We start from the raw sequence: 14,949 nt of genomic DNA, 5'->3' as shown, positions 1-14,949 counted from the left end.
TTTTAAACTTGATTCTAGGTTCTTGGCTCACCTAATTCTGAAAACGGAGTGTGTGAGGCCTGATGTACCATGGCTGACAGAGGCAATGCAGTACCTGGGCAGGAGGTCATTACCACTTGCTTGCAAGTACAGAAAGGGGACTTGAAATTGACACTGATGGGCCCCATCTATTCCTTTGTGTTATAGGATCTAGGGATAGTTACTTTAACTGCTCTTTAAAAATAAACAAGTTACATCAAGTTTAGCTAACTCCATGCACCCTCAGTCGTATATTAAAAAGATTTCTCAACAGCATATGAAAAAGTTGTTTGTTTATTCTATGCATTTTAAGTGTTTTAATGTACTGAATTAACACATGTTTACTTAAGGCTAAAACATGAAAATTCAAAGCCTTGTATGACATATTGTTAGGGGTTGTCATTTCTTTGTCTCCTTCACAATGATTAATTAGATCTACAGTTCTGTGCCAGGCAAATTTAATAGATCATCATTTTAAAACCAACTGTGGTAAGATACTGGTATGTAAATAGACCGATTATCTTATTCTTTCTTGTTTATATGTCTACACCTTGAATTTTGTTGCGAGCCATCGCAAGCCTGTTTGTTTTACTTTGATTTTTTATACGCAGATGTGCAGCACCTCTCGCTCTGTTGGTCTCTAATCTGGACTACTTTGAAAAGTCAAGCATTCTTACTGTTTATATATTAACCCTTCTTAAATTGATAATGATGGCTTTCCCTGAAAATTTTTTATCCCATTCTAAATGTTCCACCCCTTGTGCTCCATATGTATTTTTATAAAATACATATTTTATCTGACCTCTCTTGACAGTAGAAAGAAAAAAATCAAAATAAATCACTTTTTTTCCTACTGCTAATGCCTTCTTGAATTTCGTTGATTCATAACCACATACTGAGCAGTTGCTATGGCACAAGATTTAATCAGGCACCGTGTTGTTGTTGTGTGCCGTTGAGTCGATCCTGATTCATAGCAACTCTCTATACTGTAGTAGACAGAGTGGAACTGCCACATAGGGTTTCTTAGGCTGTAGCCTTTACAGGAGCAGATTGCCAGGTCTTTTCTGCTGCAGAGCAGCTAGTGGGTTTAAACTGTCAACCTTTCAGTTAGTAGGCAAGTGTTTTAAACATTGTGCCACCAGGGCTCCTATCAGGCACTAGAGGAAAGAAAAAAAGAACAGAGCCCTTATTATTGAAGATTTGAGTATACTTATATGTGTTTATCCTATCTTGTAAACTTATTTATTTTGTACTTCTACAGATGGGTGTGTTGTATCAAAACAAGTCACAAGTTGAATAAATGACTAAATGAGTAAATGACTAGTTTCTTTGACTAAAAAATATTTTTCATTCATAAATTTATTCATTTATTCCACCAGTAAGTTACTGAGTCAGGTATGGTTTTAGGCACTAGCTGCAAATCTGATGAAGTCTCTGCCTTCGTGGAGTTAATAGTCTAGAAGGCAGACAAGCTACAAACAAATGAAGGCAGATTTGAGAGAGCCATTGTAATTCTTTCGTTTATTATTCACTCATTGTTTTCAACTAACATTTGTTGAGTGTGTTCTCTACATGCCAGGAACTATGCTAGTTAGTTATGTAAGCAGTCCCTGCCCTCCAGATGCTCACAGCCATGCACCTTTTATTGCCGTATCCTTCCCAATGAGAATCAAGTCTATCTTCAGTGTATCTCACTTAGTACGTGCTCACTTGATTGTAATGATAAATGCATTCAAGGCTGTTACCATGCTTTTATTAAACCTTTGGAAGAAAGGTACAGGTTATAGTAGAAATCAGTAGCTGCCCATTACAAATGAAGAAAATGCTATTGCCTCCTGAGCTACTTTTCCTGAAGTGCTGATAGAATTTTACTTTTACTTATTCATCTGCAACCCTGTGGGTCTAGGATGGCTACTAGTTGAACTCATTAAGTCGGCCATCTTTCCACTAAGCTAACCACTCTTTTGTTGGTTCAGCAGGACTTGCAATGGGCAGGCACCATTAGGGACTTAAAAAAAAAAAAAAAATTGAATCAAACATGGAGACTTCCAGAATACGTAAAGTAAGTTTAAGTACATGTCAGTTCTTCTTTCCAAGGATAATTAATTTGGAATTAACATTTATTGATCAGCATTTTAAGTCTCAGAACATGTGAAGAACCTGCTGCCCACTCCCAATCTTGGATGTACAAAGTACTCTTCTTAAGCTTTAAATTGACCAATAAGCATTGTGATCATCCTTATCACTTAACCTGCTAAGGCTTCATTCTATATCTAATAGTAATGAAATAGAAAATATGTTTTATTTGCCAATGGAGATGTCTCAATTTAAGTGATTAACGAGACCATCATTTGTTATATTCTCTGGGTTCTTTGTTTTTGTTTGTTTTGAGAGTGTTGGACTTAAAGGCAAGGGAGGAAAGGAAAAGAGTAGTAATGAGAAGATGACAGGACTGTTTACACTGTTAGGGAAAAGTATGAAAGAATATATACCAAAGACCGAGGATAAGCCATTTGCCCTCAATAGGGTGGCGTATCTCAAGGTCAGAGGAACTTTCATTTCTACAGCCACAGTCTGGTACAAATTCTTGTTAAGTTTGGCTTAATAAGGGTAGCTCTTGAAGTATTTTTTCTTTCCAATGAATGTAGCCCTGTTAGTAGAAGCTAACAGTTATTTTGAGTGACACCTGAGAGGCCTTTGCTTTACCCTCCCCGCGCCCCATGTTTGGTCTTGCCTTATGACAAACCAGCATATTTCACATGGATGCTTCTCTAGCACTCATGTATTACTCTGTAGGGCTCCAGGAGGGTATAATCTGTAAAGCCAAATAGGCTTTGTGAAGGTCTCTTGCTGTAAGAAATTAGGATCTTTGTTTCTAAGAGTTCCTCTCCTCCTGCTGCTTTATTCCCCACCTGAAGCAACGCTGCTGTGCTGGGGACGTGATTATGATGTGACAAACAGGGGATTATGACTTCAGGTGAATAACAGGCAGCAGGAGCAGATGAGATTTAGAGTACTAAGATTGTGTTTACATGTAGATGTTAGCAGCAGAAAATAAGAGACTAGAAATAAAACATATGGTTATATAGGCTGAAGGGAACTGAGATGGTGTAACATTTCATAAGGCATCACTATTTAAAATATCTGTCTGAAGGTTGAAAATAAGATGCAGTTTTCAGAGTAATGGAAGCATGATATTGGTGGGTGGTATATGGAGAATCGGGGTTCTGTTCTCCCCTTCCTGAAGAAATTGTCATGGTAAGGGACTATCCTACTATCACTCACCCTGATTGAATGTGCTATGTGTGCTTCTCCCTTGGACCAAGAGAAAAGAACAGTAGAACGTGTGTGTGGCTGGAAGGTGACATGAGTTTTGGAACTTTGAAGAAAGGTCCACTCATAATGATAGTCTTCCTGCTCAGAGCCTAAAGCCCTTCCCTTACCATTCATTGGGTTAGGCAATTCACGTTTACCGATTGTCTCCTTTGCTGGCCTTTGATGATATATAGGAACTCTTTTGGTTGTAAGTGGCAGAAATCCCATTCAAACTGTGTAACATACATACAAAAAAGGAGAGTTTATTGGTTCAGATCACGCATGGGAAGTCCAAAAAAGAGAACTAACTTTCTGGTATGTCTAGAATCCAGAAGATAAAACAATGTTATCAGTATCTCTCCCCTTTCCCCTCCTTCTATTCAGCTTTTCTCTGTGCTGGCCTCCTTCCCAGGCAGCAAAGATGATCACTGGCCATTGATAGTTTGTTTAGTCCTTAGAGTTCTCAATCCCAGAGTAAAATTGGTGGTTCTCTTTTGCTCCAGAGCAAAGCTCAAAAAGGGCTCTGGTCTTGGTTATGTGTCCACCTCTGTGGCCAGATGATTGGGGTCATCTTGGGGATGATTGACCACCCCACCAGAATCATATTTTGGTAGGGGGTAGGTAGACAAGGCTAGACAGGATGGAGTACAGGACAGCAAATAAAATATTTTACTTTCCCTGCGAAGAATTAGCTACAGGTTAGGGCTCTACTCCCTGTCTTAGTCATCTAGTGCTGGTATAACAAATTCCACAAGTGGGTGGCTTTAACAAAGAGGAATTTATTTCTTCACAGTAAAGTAGGCTAAAAGTCCAAATTCAGGGCGTCAGCTCCAGGGGAAGGCTTTCTCTCTCTGTCAGCCTTTCAATCTTCCCCCAGACTGGAAGCGTGTTTGCGCAGGGACCCTGGGTCCAAAGGATGCACTTTGCTCCCAGCACGGCTTTCTTGGTGGTATGAGGTTCCCCTGTCTCTCTGGTTACTTGTCTCTCTTATATCTCAAGAGATTGCCTCAAGACACAATCCGGTCTTGTAGATTGAGTCCTGCCTGACTAAAACAACTGCCACCCATCCTCCCTCATTAATGTCATAGAGGCAGGATTTACAATTTATAAGAAAATCACACAATACTGGGAATCATGGCCCAGCCAAATTGATACACACGTTTTTAGGGGAACATAACTCAATTCATGACACTCCCCATGACCAAAAGATACTGGGCGGGAGGCGAGGGATTAAATCAGTGACTGTTATTGAATTGGTTCTCTAACTGTGTATGTGTGTAGGAGATCCTCTTTATGCCTCAGAAACTATTAAGATACCTCTATTTTTTTTTTTTTTTTATCTGTCTATTGAGGTTGGTTCAGGGACAGATGGAGCTAGCCCTGCAAAAGGGTCGGACATCAGTAACTATAACTAACAGGGACTGGCGCAAACAAAGGCTGACACTCAACCATACCTCAGAACTTTGGAGTTGGAAAGACCTTTAGTGACTGTCCAATCCCCTTGTTTTGTTCAGAGGACACTGGCCCCAGGACCTTGCATTACAGCTAGTGCCCTCCCATCAGCCTGCCCAACACGATTTTTACTCTGCCACACTAATTCATAAATCCCTTTTTATGGCATTAAAACCCAAGAGAATATAGAGTGACTTTGTGTAAAATTCAGAATAGATTTACATTTGTTGTTGATATTCTTGTCCTCTGTCTTTCCACAGCCATCAGTCTGTCAGGGGTACCTAGCCTCTCTTTATATGGTTCCAGATTCTTGACCTCCCATTTGTTTCCTATCTTTATGGCACTTCAATTTTCACTAGTATTGTCCCCTAAAGACATAAGAAAAGGACAAGGTCAGAGGGGTCAGTTGTATTCCTTATTAGTGGCTTTGATAAGAGGCTTTTGGGGGAAAACGTTCAAACTAATGGCTGTAATGAAATTTTGGGTACTCTAAAGATTTCATCTGTCTGTACTATCGGTCTCCCCATTAAATGCGTGTTTGTTCTGTGTACCTTTTCCTATAGTTTGCATGTCGTAATAACATATATTACTGAAACCTTGCCAACTTCTTGAGTTGTGTAGAAAAGGCTATGAAACTTACTCAGAGGGAAATAAAAATGTGGAGTATAAAAGCCACAGCTTCCAAGCATTTAATGAGACGATGTTTTAGAAACTGCAACACAGAAAAATCAAATAGTAGAGCAGAAAAGATATGCTGTAGTTTTCATTTGTATTGACATATGTCCGTTTTCGCTCCCCCCAATTTAGTAAAAATACAGGAGTTTTACCATATTGTGTATTCTCATATAGGATTTTAGAAGCCTTTTGACAAATCTATCGATAAAAAATCATGTGAGAATGCTCTTCATTTTCAGATGTTGTGAGCTGGAGTTCTGCATAATTTTTCCAGGAGTAACTGTATTTCTGAAATTTAAAGTCTTTTAAGAAAACAAAAACAAAATTTCGAACCATCTCTTCATAGCCCTCTGCCGTCCTGTAATTTTTAAATGTATGTTAACTGGTTTCAGATGTGTTTTATTCTCTGCCTCAAAATCAGCCCCTTATTTTAGAAAAAGAAATTGTGTAATTAGGACTTAATTGCTTCGGACATTTTGGGTATTTGAAGGAGAAGGTAGTTAAAAGGCCAGAGAAATTAAACTTCCACAGTGTTCTTTACACGTGTAATTCTTTTTTTTAAAAAAAAGCCCTCTAAAGGCAAGCCTGACAAAAATAAACGAAAGACCAGGGTTGCTTTGAAAAACTAAACATCGTTGTTATCTGTGGATGCAGTTTTGTGGATTTTGGTTAAGCTGGAGAGAGGAGCGTGGAAATGCTAAGTAACATCAGGAGGTTACATAGTTCACCCTCCTCTTCAGGCAGGTGCCATCTATGCAGTATCATGCAGATGGCTACCCACCTCTCCCGTGCTTTGACATTTTCCAGGAGAAAAGACAAGATTTTTCAGAAATACCGAAACCCGTTTCTGTCGAGTCGATTCCAACTCATAGTGACCCTATAGGGCAGAGGAGAACTGCTCCATAAGGCTTCCAAGGCAGTGATCTTCACAGAAGCAGACTGCCAGATCTTTCTCCCAAGGAGCAGATGGGTTGAACCGCCACCCTTTAGGTTAGCAGCCTAGGGCTCAACCACTATGCCACCAGGGCTCCTTTCATAAATATTGGAAATGATCAAATTTAAATATCTGCCATAGTTAAGGAGGGCGTACTGTGTACCAGGACAAACCAGAACTTGGTTGACATGGGCTCTTGTCCTGTGTTTTTAACTGAGAGGCCTTAGTGAGTCACTTAACTTCTCTAAACTACTTTTATTGTGTAAGTGGTGTTGAGCTAGTAATCTCTGAAGCCTCTGCTAGCTTAGAAATAGTGTTTCAGGTAGCAAGCATTATCTAAAAATCCTACATTTTGTGGATGTGAAGGCTAACAAGTCTACTTTTAAGCCAGAATGTACATTAATTTTTATAATGAACACTTGAAGTATGGCATTAACAATCTTTTAAGTTTGAAATATGTTGTTGTTGTTTTTAATGGAAACTTAAACCAAAGAACCTTATATCTGTTATAGTCACTGAATAAGATAGTTATACAAAATTTAGGGATTGATTCCATATTGATCCCCAACCATTTTATGAAGTTGTACTAAAAAGTGCCATTCTATAATGTTGCCATTACTTTTTTCCTGTCTAACTAATACTAGTCTTACTTTTATCTTAATGTTTATATTATTCTTATTTTTGTTTTAATACTGATCATTTGTTCTTGAAGAAAACAAAAAAAAAACCAAACCCACTGCCATCGAGTCGATTCTGACTCGTAGCGACCCTATAGGACAGTGTAGGACTTCCTATAGGATTTCCAAGGCTGTAAATCTTTACAGAAGCAGACTCTACATCTTTTTCCCCCAGAGCGACTGGTGGGTTTGAACTACTGTCCTTTTGGTTAGTAGCCGAGCACTTAACCACTGTGCCACCAGAGCTCCTTCTTGAAGAAGAGCAAGAGTTATTTAAACATCTAGTTTTCTACCTGGGAACTTCAAAGAGTCATTAGGAGCCATTTGGCTCAAATACGTGCAAAGACATATAAGAACCTGGATAAAATGTATGATTATCAAGGAATACATAGATTAGCAAAACTGACTGTAGAAGAGACAGAAATTCTAAACAGATAGTAGCCCTAGAAGAAATAGAAAAGAAACCATGGAGCTACCCAGCAGGAAAGGACCAAGCCTAGATAGATTTTTGTGGAGAATGCTACCAAAACTTGAAGAAATGAATAAACCGAATGGTAGTTAAAATAGTACAGATCAAAGAAAAAAGTAGTAAAATTTCCTATGACTGTTAAGAAAAGGATAAACTCCTTCCTTTGCAATCAAGATAAACCTCAAGAACCAGGTAGAGAAGAATGAATGAAATATAGGAGCTAGAGTTATCAAATAAAACCTTGAACTGTGGGCTAAGTTCGAGACTTCTGTGCCTTGTTGATCTGTAGGGAGTTAAATCAGAAAAGAAATTTTTTCATTTAGTGTAGGTAGGCTTCTTCTAAGACAATAATTTTTTTTTTTTTTTAATGCACCTGTATTTTATTTAGTTATCTTTATTGGGGACTATGTGTGTGCAAAGCATAATGTTGGTGGGGAGACTGGGGCAGTAGATAGGATTAAAAAAGAAAAAGAAACATTGTTCTTAGAACATTCGCATCTGGCCCAGTGTATGGGAAACAGGCCCATGCCCAAGACCACAAGAAAATGAACAAAGAAGGAGGCAGAAAGGGAGTAGTGTGGCCTGACGACTGAGGTAGGTAAACCTCAGGATCCCAGAACTGGAACCCTGACATAAACCAAACTTTAAATCCATTCCCAATGGTTTGAATACTGATCTAATGGCAAGAAATCTTTCAAGGTCTGGGAGACAAGAGAGGAACATAATGCAAAGGCCAGGAAATCAGGCCAGATGGATGGGGCTGACCATAAAAATGTCCTGGTGATCAGTGATAGAAGTTTCTCAGGGCCTAGACCAGGTGAGCAAGACCACCTGTTCACATGTGCTACTCCTTGTACTAATACTGTCAGTTCCTCTGAACTTTGCCTAATTACTCCCTCCTTCTTTCTTGGAAATTCTAGGATGAAAGAAACAATGTGAAGGTTGAAACAGTGGGAAGAAAACCATTGAGTTTAGGAAATATATTAAAGAAAGGAGAAAACATCCAATACATAGTATTTCAGATATATGGGATAACCACTTTACTATAAAAAATTAAAAAACTACTATCACTGGTGAAGGCACAGACTTTTAGGAGCTATCCTTTAGGTATAATTATATTTAGATCAACTTCATACTGAGAGAGAAAGAGAATGAATGGGTGTGTGTGGGCTGTGTGTGTGTTAGATGTACTTTGATGTTCTCCACAGAAAGGTAGAAAGATTCCTTAGCCTCATGTGATGTGTGTTCAGGTTTTGAGGTGTGTTTTCATTTATTATTACTTTCACAGTAAGTAAATCGTGAAATTTAAATTGTAGGTACTGTGTTAGTAATCTGCCTTTTAAAAGAATTTTTAGTGTGTGCCTTTGGGATGCTTGGTGACCTTTGAAATTTCGTTTTGAGGTCCTGTCAGAAGCATAATCATTTTTCTTTCTGAAACAGATTTTAACATCAGCAAAGGTTGATCAACCTAGGGTAGTTTTAATAAAATATTAATCTGTCTTTTTTAATGTCAACCCAACCCAATTGTGAGGATGGGTTAGGACAGGGCAGTGTTTCATTCTGTTGTACATAGGGTCACTATGAGTTGGAACTGACTGGACAGCACCTAACAGCAACAACAACTTTTAAAACTGTTCGTCAGCTACCTCAAGGATCAATCCAAGGTGCTTGAGTTGATTTTAATAAATCCCTTTTCCATTAAACATTCTAATTGTGGTCAGAATGCAGTTTGAAGATAGAAATTTTTCGAGTCTTGTTTATCTGTAGCCCAGTTTTCCAAATTCTATTGTTTCCCAGTAAGATTAATTACTATTTCATTATTTCAATAGTTACCTTAAAATTTTTATATTCCCAGGAGAGTGTTCTGAATTCTGGCATCCTTCAAAATTTGAATAGTTTAAGGATATCGACTTTTACCAACACTTAAATATCTAATTCAAATATGTGATTTGTCATTAAAAGGTTATTTACACCTAAAATGCTGACCTGTCAAGATGTACACAAGAGTGTTCTAAAACAGAGTTTCTGAACCTTGGCCATGAAACCACTGTCTTGGGCTGACAAATGGATTGGAAATAAGCTACCCAACACTGAGAATGGGCCATTAATTTTAATCAAAGGTGATGCAGGAAGGCGAATGGGATGCATGGCAATGTCAACAGCCCAGTAGGTGTTAAGAGACTACACAGCCTTCCTTGTTACTTGGTTGGGCCATTAGTTGAGGTTGGGTGAAGACAAAAAGCCATGTCTGGAATTGAATGACCAGGTCACTCCAAAATCTAATGAAGAACTCCCCATTTCAGAAATCACATTGTAATGCCATTAGAAGTCAAGGACAGCATTTAGAAAATATTGGAATTTTTTTTTTTTTTAAACCAAGCACCTTGCTAGTTTTTTTGTGCAACTTTGTCAAGCTTGCTGTGTTTTTCTGCTTCCTTTCCTTCTGAATGGATCATTGATATTTACAGAGGATCAAGAAATCGAACAGACTTAGGAAAAAATCTCAAAGCCTGTTTGCCTTTCAGAATTACGTATTTTTAGTCGTAGAACTCCGGTAAATGCCAGAAACAATAGCACACCAAAGGAATTAAGCAGGGTAATTAATTCTTTGTAGTGATCTCATTGTCCTTGTCCCTTTCTCGGACCTAAGCATGGTTTTACTAATTGAAACGAAACTTAAGGAATAGCTTTAATGAAAGCATTTGTTTCATGACTGTACAGGCCACCATGCTTGTGCCTGACTGTAAATTGCCAATATTGGCTGATAACGTTAGTGATAATCACAGTGGAGAAAGCCTTTTCTTTCAGTCAGTCGGTATTTTTCTTTATTTTGAGTATTTTCAATTACAAAAAGAGGTAGCGTATGACAGCTTGAATTAATGATGTTTATAATAAAGGCATAAAAATGCAGAAGGGACAAAGAGGCATTTTTATGTCTCTGCTTCAGGTTTGTTAAGAAAGTTCATTTATTCTGACATACATAAGAAAGATATGTATGCATACATAAGAAAGATATGTATGACTGCATTAGTAATTTTTACACATTTTTAAGAAAGAAAAGCAATTATAGTGCTGTCTCATTAATGGAATACTGTTATAAGGAATAGTATTTGTTCTTCTAGATGAAGATCAGCTCCGAGCAAAGGGTTATGACAAGACACCAGACTTTATTTTACAAGTACCAGTTGGTAAGTCGTGAATCTCTCTTATATATTTGTTTATGAAGGAAAGGGTTGTGTCTTTCTATAGGTTTTCTATTTTTTGTTAATATGTTAATATTAGCAAGTGTGACTAGAGTAGATTTACTTTATAATATTGCATTTAAATGGGTAAAACAGTTTGAAAAGATTATTGGTAAAAGAAAATAATGGATCCAGAAGAAGTCTCTGCCCTAAAACTTTTACATACATTTGAGAAATAGAAGTATCTCCTGAAGACATTTTGGCTGCCATTTTCAAGCCATTTCTCTAAATACTGAATTTATAAAACACGGTTGTGTTGCAACGCCAGTCTCACGTTAGTCTGTTTGACACCTGACTTGTTAAGTTACACAGGCAGTCTCAGAACTAGGAAAAGGACTTTTGAAGCAGAAGATAATGAAAATAAGAGGGACGGGATTGTAGCATAAATGTGCCTTGTAGTGAACATTTAGCAGGCGTTGTTTTATCACTGCATTCATAGTTGGTAGCTAAGGCTCAGCCTCCGCGCAGTAATGGGAAGCATAGAGAGGCCTGTGCAGAGTTCACAATTTTCAATCTCCCCCCTTCGCTGTGTGTTAGTAATGCTTTGTCCCTTAGCTGTGGAAGGGCACATAATTCACTGGATTGAAAGCAAAGCCTCATTTGGTGATGAATGTAGCCACCACGCCTACCTGCATGACCAGTTCTGGAGCTACTGGAATAGGTAAGGGCCCATTATTTTTCTCTCAAGATAAACGATACTCAGCTGAAATCTCATTAGAAAAAATATTTTGTTTAGCTGGTAAAAACGCTGGTAGCTTTTGTTTCTAGTAAATACAGAGCCTTGATTTATGTATTCATTTCAGATAATCTCAACTTCTCCGCTTGCATAATGTGGCTTCATTTTTAAAAACTAAAAATCTCTGCATAACGTCAAAATCAGTCTACACTCGAATTTATTGGTGTCACTTAAAATATGGATAAGAGGATGTGGTGCATATTATGATATTGACACGGAATCTTTTATCCTTTTGATGTGAAATTTATGCTGACAGTCGGGACTTAAAGAAATACTTTGTCCTAAGGAAAGTATCAGAACAATAATGAAAGATGAAAACCATTTACCTTCCAACAAGAGAAAAAAAAAAATGTACCTACCAATTTCTGTGAACATTCTGGAAAGCATGGAAACCAATGCCATCAGGAAAGGGTGGTGTTGGAGGCAGGGAGATGCTGATATCACTGCGGGTCCACAGTTGGTACCCCATGTGCTGACATTGCTAATTGTTATCCTCACAGCAGCAAGAACCACCTTTATCCCCATTTTACAGATAACTCAGCTGATGCTTAGAATATAACGTGCCGTGGAGCTAGTTACCACGTGCCTGCATTCGTCTCTCTTATTCCCAAACCGTGCTGTTTCCAGCACAAAATTATTGTTATTTGCAATACAATTGTCAAAACTTTGGCTTTTTCTGTTATCGCAGCCCCAAGTTTTCACACCACACATTTTTCCCCTCAGAAGAAAAGGTGGGTCAAGTGGTAACCTTCTTAGATTAACTGTGTCTCTCAGTCACTAGCTAGCAGTAAGAATACAATGATACAATGACATTGGCTCAAATCGTTAAAGAAATGAGATAGTAGCATCTGTGGACAATAGCCTTGTGCTGGAAAAAGAAAAACAACAACAGTGGCAGACTACAGAATTTGGTATTATATTGTTACTCAGCTTTACAAAAGGCCAGCGGACCTCGCTCAAAGCAGCTGTGCTAAGCTAAGCCCACTTTTTGCCATGGTAACAATGATCATGACAAAATGCTGAATGTAATGGCTTTCTTGATTTTCTTGTATAATTGTGCGTAGCATCCGATCTTTACTTTACGGGGATGGAGGAGGAAAGTGCAAAATGTTTTAGAAATCAATGCTGCTTCAGCGTTTCCTATGCTTTATTCGGCCATTATTCAAATTAGCAGTAATGTGGCAAATTGAATTTTAGATTTTTAGCAATTTTATGATGAGTTTGAAATTGTAAAGAAAGCATCATTTTTGATAGTATAGGGAAAGCAATGACAAGAAAATCAAATTGCATAAGTTTAGGTTACTAAAGAATTTTAAAAACTGATAAGCTCAATCATTATGCAGTGAGACTATTTTCTTCTCTCTGGTACTGCCCAAACCTTTTATGAGTAGCAATAAAAAATTTAATCCAAATAGAGTTTATTTAAAAATTCTAGAAGTATGCCTTTATTCTAAAACAACTCAGCTGTTTATTGAGTGCCTACTATGTACTGATCATTCACTATTTGAGGTGCTAATTAAATAATACTGTCACCTGTATGGTAAACTTATGGCTTACTGACATGATTGAAGGAGCTATGATCAGTGGAGAATTTAACACAGTTTTCATTGGACTGGATTTTGAAGTATTTTGTTGCATGTTACTTTTTTATTTTCTAATGATATTTTACTTAGACTATTGATTTACACTCCCTGAAAACATTCTTTGATTATACATGGACTAACCGCCGCCCCCCCCCCAAAAAAAAAAAACCATTGCCATCGAGTCGATTCTGACTCACAGCAAACCTAAATAGGCATAATTCAGTTAGGGCATGTTGTGTGATAAGGGAAAGTCAGCTTTGGTTTTAAAGGGTCCAGATCATTCAAGGGTGGTATACACAGCTTGCACGCTTGGCAGCTACTTGCAAGGTTGGAGGTTTGAGTCCACTGAGAAGTGCTTCGGAAGGAAGGCCTAGCAATCTGCTTTCAAAATATCAACCACTGAAAGCCCTGTGGATCACAGTTCTGCTTTCACACACATGGATTGGTCATGAGTCAAGATCGATTCAATGGCAGCAGGATGGTATGTGGTTTATCATTCAAGGATGACATAATGTGCCCACAAGTAACTGATGATACCAAGTGTCTGCAGAGAGGGGCCAAGAAATGCAAGTAGTTCCCAGGTTGAAAGCAGAACATAGAGACATTTACTTCCATATAAAATTTTGGTTTTAGTATAATATAGACTTTACCAGTGACGGAGCATTTTGACAGAAGAACTTAACCCAGTTGTGAAAGTATGGAACCCTACTGCCAACTCACATGGCAGCGACTATATTCTTCAGGTTTGAGAGAATCGTCTCTCCCACCCGTAGATAGTCTTGCAAGGAGCCTATTGGTTGGGATTTGGACTAATTTTTTTTATCTGATAACCCTCCACTAACATAAAAACTAATGCTATTGACCATATCTTACACACATAATGCGCACCTTCTATGTTTGTTTGCCAACCGCACCCTACTACCATGAGGTATTTCCGTAAACACACTATGCTAATATTTTTTACAGAAACATGTTAAAAAAAAAAAAATTGGCACTTTTTTGTCCACTCGCTGTCTCCTCTTGGATCTCTTAAGGGGTAGCTCGGACTTAACTGGTGCAAAACTGAACCCTTGATTTTTTCTTCTCAAGCTTGTTACTCCCCTATTTTCCTACAGTTCCATTAATGGTGCCACAGTTTGCCCAGCTGCTCAAGCCAGAAACCTAGCTGTCCTCACCCTGCATCCAATCCATAAGCAAGTCCTTTCAGACCTGTCTTCAACATGTCTCAAATCATGCCATTTGTTACCACCTTGCCTCCTGTCGTCTCAGCTGCTACCATTATCTCTCAGACTGTGGCTGTGGCTTCCAAACTTGCTGTCTTATGTCAACTCTTGCACCCCTACGGCCAGTTTTTCAAGCCCAGCCAGAGTGACTCTTGGAAAATATAAATCCAATTGTGTCACTTCCCTGCTGAAAACTCTCCAAGCTTCCCATCACATTTGAAATAAAACCCGAACTCTTTACTGTGGCATTTGGGGCCTGCATAATCTGCCTCCTATCCACCGTACTTCTCTCCATACCTGCCTGCCTCCCCTCACCTGAGATTCTGTCCCTCTTTTATCCTTCTCTGGCTTTTCTTGGTCTCATTCTCTCTCTTCTTATTTGACTTTACTGTTCTTCTTAATACTTATTCCTATCTGAATGAATTGGTATCATAGAGTTGGGAACATTTTCATAAACACCAATTTGCTTGTTTGAATGCAAGCCTTAAAAATAACTTATTTATATTGTTATTTCTAATTGCTATATTTAGCCTGCCCCTCATTGTTTTATCCATTGTTGAATGCCCAGAAGCTGGTGGAGTGCCTGACACATGGTAGGTCATCAGTAGACATTTATCGTATGAAT

The 14,949-nt window shown here is 38.3% G+C and overlaps 1 protein-coding gene across 2 annotated transcripts in view; it reads left to right on the top strand.

The window, feature by feature from the left end:
• Positions 1 to 14,949, top strand: part of CDIN1 (CDAN1 interacting nuclease 1) — a 250,163-nt gene that overhangs the window by 127,995 nt on the left and 107,219 nt on the right. For both annotated transcript variants that reach the window (XM_023558637.2, XM_003418729.4), the window contains 2 exons: positions 10,663 to 10,728; positions 11,338 to 11,443. In XM_023558637.2, the coding sequence (XP_023414405.1) occupies positions 10,663 to 10,728; positions 11,338 to 11,443 (172 nt within the window). The remainder of the gene's footprint in view (positions 1 to 10,662; positions 10,729 to 11,337; positions 11,444 to 14,949) is intronic.

This window comes from Loxodonta africana, chromosome 10 (genome assembly GCF_030014295.1).
Source record: "Loxodonta africana isolate mLoxAfr1 chromosome 10, mLoxAfr1.hap2, whole genome shotgun sequence".
NCBI classification, from domain to species: Eukaryota; Metazoa; Chordata; class Mammalia; order Proboscidea; family Elephantidae; genus Loxodonta; species Loxodonta africana.
The sequence above is the reverse complement of the archived record's forward strand: the minus strand, read 5'-3'. Positions and strand labels throughout refer to the sequence as shown.